The 7,824-nt window shown below is 45.4% G+C and overlaps 1 protein-coding gene across 1 annotated transcript in view; it reads left to right on the plus strand.

Moving 5' to 3' along the window:
- Positions 1-6,900: 6,900 nt before the first annotated feature.
- LOC102388450 (protein shisa-5-like) overlaps positions 6,901-7,824 on the plus strand; it is a 30,503-nt gene continuing 29,579 nt past the window's right edge. Inside the window, exon 1 of the mRNA XM_006025874.3 lies at positions 6,901-7,055. Coding sequence (XP_006025936.1) covers positions 7,051-7,055 — 5 coding nt within the window. The 5' untranslated portion in view covers positions 6,901-7,050. The remainder of the gene's footprint in view (positions 7,056-7,824) is intronic.

Genomic DNA, 7,824 nt, shown 5'->3' on the forward strand with positions numbered 1-7,824 from the left:
ACTGAGGTGCCCTGTGACACAGAGAATTGGAGGGAAGGTTCTTTTGTGGACTGGTTAAAAGATAGGGAGCAAACTATAGGCCTAAATGGCCGGTATTCAGGATAGAAGAAGGTCAAAAGTGGTGTCCTGGAGGGATACCTGATCCGGTTTTGTTCAACGTTTTCATCAATGACCTGTGAAAATATCCAAGTTTGCAGGTGATGCTAAATTAATTTGAGTAGTCAAGTCTCAAGCTGATGGAGAGAAGCTGCAGCAAGATCTCACCAAGCTCAGTGAGTGGTCAAAGAATGGCAGATGAACTTCAGTGTCAACAAGTGCAAAGCTATGCACACGAGGAAAAATAACCTCAATTATATGCACACAATGCTGGTTTCTGAAGTAGCTGTTGTGACCTGGGAAAGAGACCTAGGAGTCTGTTTCCCCTAGCCCCCACTGGCATAACAAGGAGTAATGGGCACAAGTTGATGGAGAGGAGGTACAGATTGGACATCCGAAAAAACTACTTCACAGTTAGGGCGGCTAGGAGCTGGAACCAACTTCCAAGGGAGGTGGTGCTGGCCCCTACCCTGGGGGTCTTTAAGAAGAGGCTGGATGCCTACCTGGCTGGACTCATTTGAGTCCCGTTTTTGTTTTTAGGGTTTTTTGTTGTTCTCCCTCCCTGGCGGGGGGTCGGGCTAGAAGATCTATTAGGTCCCTTCCGACCCTAAAACTATGAAACTATGAAACTAAGAGTCATTGTAGATCGTTCCTCAAAAACATCAACTAAATGTGCAATGGCAACCAAAAAAGCCAATAAAATGTTGGGCATCATTACAAAAGGAACTGAAAACAAAACAGAGCAGATAATCATGCCATTATACAAATCTGTGAATACCTAGATCCTGAATACTGTGTGAAGTTTTGGTCTCCGCCTCTTAAAAGGACATAGTAGAATTAGAAAAGGTATAGAGAAGGGCAACAAAAATGATCAGGGATATGGAGCAGTTGCCATACCAGGAGAGACTAAAAAGGCTTGGGCTCTTCAGCTTGGAAAGAAGACTGTGGAGCAGGAGGAGGGTGTAACAGGGAACCCCTACCCTTATTACTAGGAAGGAAGCGAGCAGGGCAGCTTGCAGAAAACTTGCCTGCAAGGAGCATCAGGTGTGAATAGCCTAGCTAAATGGGCTGCAGGACCCAGCCTGCAGACTGCAAGCAGCAGGGTGCTCGGTTGCTAATTGGAGAGTTAGCAGTACATGGGCCATGTTAACAGAGGGCTGAGTTGGGTCTTTGGAAATGAGCAGGGCTGATGTACCTAATGAGCCCAGCCTCTAGGCTTGGACAAGCAGTCTGACTGGCTGCCAAAGGGGAAGGACCTCTTGACAAAACTGGCTCCTGGAAAGGCTGTTGCCAGGAAGGTATCTGGGAGGCTGGGAGAGGGACAGCTACTTGGGGCATGTTGGGTAGCAATAAAGAGACCAAAGATGGGGGTTTGAGATTTTAAGCTTGGAACCATTTGGTTAGTGTTTTGTGTTTTAAGTTTGACTGGAGGACTGGACTGTGGCTATGGGGAAGGTTTGGAGGCCATGAAGCAGGGTGCCAGGGGGGTGCTCTGTGTTTCAAGACCTGATCTGGGGAGGGATGCAAGGGACAGTGGTCTGAGGCACTGGGTCAGGGCTGAAAGTCTCAGCCAGTGGAAAATTACTAAAACCAGGAAGGTTGAAGCTGGAGTAAGGGTTTGCAGCCCTAGGTGCCAAGCTTGTTGGTTGGGTCAGGGGGCCCCACAGAAATCACAACCGACACCTGGGAGGCATGAGCATGGCTATGTGGGTGGCTGGAGGCCATAATTAAAGAACCCTTAAGGCACACTGAGGGCTAAGGGTGCTTGTACACATGACAAAATTGGCCTTTAAAGCGGCTTAATTGCTCTTTTGCACCACTTTAATGATGTTGCTATTTACACATTCAGTGGTGCATTCTGCTTTAATTTCATGACGATGTACGCATTTGGTAGCGTATTTCACTTTAAATTACTTTGTTATGTAGCAAGGTAAAACCCATCCAAGGTATTTTAGTTTTCTACATAGCAAAGTGCAACGGTGCACAGGGTGCTGGAAGCCCAGACATGCTTGGGGAAGCTCAGACTTTGTGGGCTTCCAGCACCCCGTGCACTGTCCCCCTGTTTTCTCCCGCAACCAGCACACCCAGCCACCCTCCTGCCACCTTGCCACTCTTCCCCAGGGGCAAGCCAGTCTGTTCCCAGGCACTCCCAGGTGGCAGGAAGGCGGCAGGGACAGTGCACAGGGCACTGGAGCCTACTTGCCTCTCCTGCAGCTGGGAGGCAAGCTGCTAGTGGGCCAAGTGGCCCCTGAGCTGTGGGGGACCCCAGACCTTCTTCCACAGCGTCAGCGTCCCCCCACCTCAGGCCGTACCCACCCACTAGCATCCAGCCTGGGCAGTCCCACGCAGCTCAGGGCCCCATGCAGCTCAGGGGCTCTGCAACCCAGTGGCAGCTCATGCAGGCAGGCTTCACAGGAATAAAAAAGAAAAAAGCGGTGAGGAACTGGAACTTTTTTCTTTCTTTTGGAGCCTGCCTGCCTTGCCTGAACTGTGCAGGGCCAGGTGCTTCTCTCCATGGCAGCAGCACCCCCCGGGACTGTCTGGGTGGGCTGCTAGCGAGTGGTTGCTGCCTGGGGGGGTGTTGCCGCCATGAAGGGAAGCACCAGGCCCTGCACAGCTCAGGTAGTTAGGCAGGCTCTTGGATGAATACAAAAAAAAAAAGATCAGCTCCTCGCTGCTTTTTTCTTTTTTGTTTCCTCAGTTGAGCCTGCCTGAATGAGCTGCCACCAGGTTGTATGGCCCCAGAGCTGTATGAGGCCCGGTGCTTCCCTCTGTGGTGGCAGTGCCCCCTGGGACCATCCGGGCCAGGTGCTAGCAGTCAGGTGCCACCGGGGGGGGGACACCACCACTATGAAAGGAAGGACCAGGGTCCCCTGCAGCTCAGGGACCACATGGCCTGCCAGCAGCTCACCCCCCCCCCCCCACCCCCCCTCTCGAGGCAGGTAGGCTCTGGGGGAAAACAGGATTGGGCTCCTCAGTGCTGTTTTTTTAATGGTGAAGCCTGTGGAACAGGGTGGGGGAGGAGGGTGAGCTGACAGGGGGCCATGACACACTAATGTCACAGAAGTCCCTAAATTTAAACGGTGAGTTTTTAATTGGTGGATTTTTAATTGTGTCATTTAAAAACCCACCATTTCAATTTAGGGCAAACTAAACCCACATTGTGTGTACAAGAACCCTAAGAGATCAGGCCTAGAGCCACTAAGGCCAGGGCTCTGAACAAGAGAGGCAGTGCCAGAGGGGCCAAAGCCAAAGAGACTGTTTGTGGGTGGGGGAACCCTGAGAGACTGTTTAGAAGAAAGCCACCAGAAGGAGCTCCTCCACCCTTAGAAGCAACCTCCCCAGATAATCATATTTAAAATCAAAGCATGGCAGGCAAGAGAAAGGTTAAGAGAGCAGGGGTGCAAGACAGGGCAAGTGGTGCCTCTAGGGGGAACCATGACCAGCCTTGAGGGTCAGGTTCTTGCTACAGCAGGATGTGATAGAGATCTATAAAATCATGAAGAGTGTGGACAAAGTGAACAAGTAACTGCTATTCCCCAAGTTTCAGAATACTAGGGGGCACCCACTGAAATTAGTAGGAAACAGGTTTGAAACTAACAAGAGAAAGTACTTTTTAATGTGTATAATTAACTTGTAAATTCAGTTACCACAGGAGCGTATAGGGGTAAATAATATAGGTAAGTTAAAAAGGGGACTAGACAAATTCATGGGTGATAAATCTATTAATAGCTATCAAATAAAAAGGTTGAAGATATTTTCTCTGGCATCTCTAAACCAATAATGGTGGATGCTAGGGAGAATATTAAATAGAAGATAGATCACTAGATATATGTGGTCCAATGCTGTCTTTCTAAAGTATCCACTCCTGCCACTGTTGTCAGCAAGTTTCTTGGTTAGATAGACTGTTGGTCTGGCTCAGTATGGCACTTCTTATGCTCTTATAAAATTCTCCACTAAGCAGAAATCATTGGCATTCACTCAATGATTGTTGAAGTGTAGTTGTAGTGGTCCAGCCACATGTTGAGGATGTTGGATCACCACTTGCCAGAGAATTTTTTAAACAGAAAGTTGGCCTCTCATAGAAGAAAACATGGTAGACTTAACAAATGGTGTTAGGCTCAACTTAAGGCATCCAATAGTTATTATAAACAGAAGAAACTTACACAGAGTAACATAATATGGTGTCAACTACTTTATTCAGGAATATCTGGTTTTAAGAGCCAGCACCTTCAAGATATTTAACTGCTGTACCAGAGAAAAAAAGTTTCAACATAAATTTATTTTACTGGTGTGATGGAGGCATTGCTAAGATTCTCAAGCATTTCCCTCTTATCTATATCCAGTTAGGGTATCTTAGCATTGTTCTCCTAACACCTCAGGCATTCTAGTGATAGAAGGCAGACAGCCCCCAAACTCAAACAGCAGCTCTCAAGCAACAGACTACCTAACTCCCATTCTTACCAAGGCACCAGGCCGTGTGACAGACTCATGTGCTAGCTCTGCCTCCTCATCAATATAGACCACATAAACACTGAACCAAATAACATGGAATATACCATATTTACTAAATTCTAAGCCAAGGTTCTCCCCTATTTAACATGGGTGGAAGCCCCTGGTCTTAGAATTGAGTACAAGGGCAGTGGGGAGGCAAAGGGGAGGGGGGGACGGGGAGAGGTAGTGACAAGTGGCCTCTATCTGCACCTGCTGCCTGGGCGCTCCCCTGCCACCTTGCATCCTGCCATCTCCCCCTCCCTATGCAGCCTCTGTTCCCTGCCTGCCCGCCCTTCTCCCCTTACCTCGCCCTTCTCCCCTTACCCTTGCTCTGCATGAGAAGGCTCCATCCATGCTGCATCATGAGGTACTGAGCACGGCCCTAGCCCAGCCCATAGCAGTGGCACACAGCCCACACAGCTGCTCAGGATGTTGGGCTGGGGTCAAGCTTGGTGCCCCAGGCTAGAATGGGGACAGATCCTGTTGGTGTGGAGCGGAGGCTGGGGCAGAGAGTGGAGCAGAGGCTGGGGGGTGGGGGCCAGAGGTGGCAGGAGGACAAGCACAAGCAGGGGGCCAGCTGCTTGACTTCCCCATACCACCTGCCTCCCCACTGCCTGCCCCCTGCAGTGATAGGAGGGATGAATTAAAGATGTCTCTCCAATAATTAGATTCTATACATGGAAAATGATAACAAATTTATAAATTGTCCACATATAGAATCTAATTATTGGGGAGTCATCTTAAATTCCAGGTCATCCTAGATTCGAGTAAATATTTCTCAAGGTTCACTCACCTGCAGCTCTACTAACATCATAGATACCATCACCTGCTTATAATGCCATTCTGATGTCTACATTGGACAAATTGGGTGATCCCTACATGTAAGAATGAATGAACACTGATCTAATATCAGCTGCAGAAAGAAACAGTAGCATGTAGTTCAAGAACACTTTAAACTCCCTGGATGTTCCATCACGGACCACAGGATTGATGTTCTCAGCCAGCAACATTTTTAAAAATGAGTCTGAATGGGAAATTACAGAACAAATCATCCACATACTGGATTGCATTAAGTATAGTCTATAAACAGGGACTAAGGATTCTTATTCCATTAACTGGATTAACTTTTATGACCTCTTTGTTTCAATGGGTTTGTGTGCTTGTTTGCCTTTCCCAGCATTACCCCCTTCCTCCCTCTCTGCCTTCTGTAGTCAAATAATTCTCTCCATGTTATACGCTGCTCTATGCATGTCCTTTCACAGCATCTAATAAGTGAGCTTGGGATCACAAAGCTATAAATCTCTAATTTAGTTAGTCTATAAGGTGCAAAGGTGTACCCAGCTTTCTAACTGGCATCAGACTAACACGGCTAAATACCTTCTAATGATAACCTCAGATGAAATCCACTTCCAAGACAACAGTACCTGTTACTACTACAAAAGTTAATTTCGCCTGCAGATAACTCAAGTTCAGTGGGAGTTGCCTTTCTTCTCTTGTTTGCAGTGGCTGCTAATTAATATTCACTCATTTAAATTTTGCTGGTCAAGTTACTCATCCAGTGCTAGATGTTTTCTATGAATTAGACTAACTTCAGGGCCTGAGTTCTGCAGGAGCTTCCTTCACAGTAAGTGTATTAGTGTTTGCATTACTGTCTTCAAAACCGAAACTGTTAGTAAAAGGTTTCAGCGTCACCAACTCAAATCTCAGGTATTACAGATTTCAGTCTTTATCTGACCAGTAAACTTCAATGATTGTCACCAGTTGTAATACTTGCAGTATGCCAGTAAGCCTTTTTATTCCATAAGTATCAATTACAGTAGGCATAGGCAAGGCTCAACTTCTGTTTACCCCTCCCTGCCATCAGAGTCAAGTTTATAACATAAAATATGCTTAGCCCTAAAAAGGCCAACCTTGCTTCTCACTTTAAGTACCACTGTAAAGACAAACCGCTTTAGCTGGAATGGCTAGCAAGAGATTTAAAGCTTGTCACTAGAAATTAACATTTTCACTGTGGATAAAGCTTAAAGGCTTAAAGAGAATTGTTTTTCCTTGCCTAAAAAGTAACTTTCTAGATCAGTTGTCCCTGCCTGAACTTGGTATCATTTATCTAGTATTTGAGGTACTAGAACATGATGCACTTATTTGAAAAGAGTGCAGAAAGTATTGTGTTCTGTATTTCTGTATGAAAACTGAATAGTGCTGAAATGAAGAAAGGTACTGTGCCTTTAAGAAGGCTTTCAAGCAGTCAGTGAGGTGGTTGTTTTTTTTTTTTTTTGGTGATGTCACTGGAAACAGAACCACCCATAGAGTTCAGTGGAAAAAAGAAGTCTGGCCTTCAAAACCGGAGGCATTTTAAGAAATGCAGTTCATTTTCACTTTGTTATGAGGGGGAAGATCCTGAAAACAGAAAAGGAAGGATTATATAAAGAGTTTTGATCAAGAGTTTTTGATGCAATTGAAATGGGGTAAGTTTGATGTTTTAAGAAATGCAGTGAGCTTTCATTTAATAAAAAGGGTAGAGAGCCTGAATGCAGAAGAGGATGAATTATATAGAAAGACTTTGGATCAAGAATTTTGATTAAATCAAAATAGGGCAAGCTTGGACCTTCCTGTGTGCAGGCACATTTTCTCCCTTGATTATGAAATGAACCTCCTGATTTGTTGTATAACATTGTTAGCTATTTTAATAATAGCTCTACCCATTATTTCAAAATTTGCAGCAGAAATTGATTTTCTAAAAACAAACTAAAATCAGCATATAAACAGTAACTAATTTCCTTAAATTAAACCATTTTTTAAATATCTCTAAGGAATTTTTAACTTAAAAATGTTATCTTTGACTCGTGTTTTGGTTTACTGGAATTAAGCTGACATTTTGCACAGTAACATTTTCAGTCCAGAGTTAACTGTACATGCACAGACAAGTACAATAAATATGGGGTTGGGGTTTTTTTTCTAATTTTTTTTTGTCTTTGCCTGGGGTGGTAACGATCTCTAAACAACTTATCTTGAAAATTGCAGGTACAAAATTCTTTTCTGTATCTATATGACACTGATACTTCAGGTATTAAGGTCTTATAAACAGTGATTGCTTAATGGCAAGTTTGTGCCACTGCCAGGGAAGTTTGGCACCAGGGAACATGCCCTGGCTGCCTGAGTGGTAATGCTTCCACCCACCCCCACCACCTCCTTGCCTGAGAGCGAAGGGGGCATCATGGTGATGACGCCCCCCCC

The sequence above is a fragment of the Alligator sinensis genome, unplaced genomic scaffold (assembly GCF_000455745.1).
Source record: "Alligator sinensis unplaced genomic scaffold, ASM45574v1 scaffold78_1, whole genome shotgun sequence".
NCBI classification, from domain to species: Eukaryota; Metazoa; Chordata; order Crocodylia; family Alligatoridae; genus Alligator; species Alligator sinensis.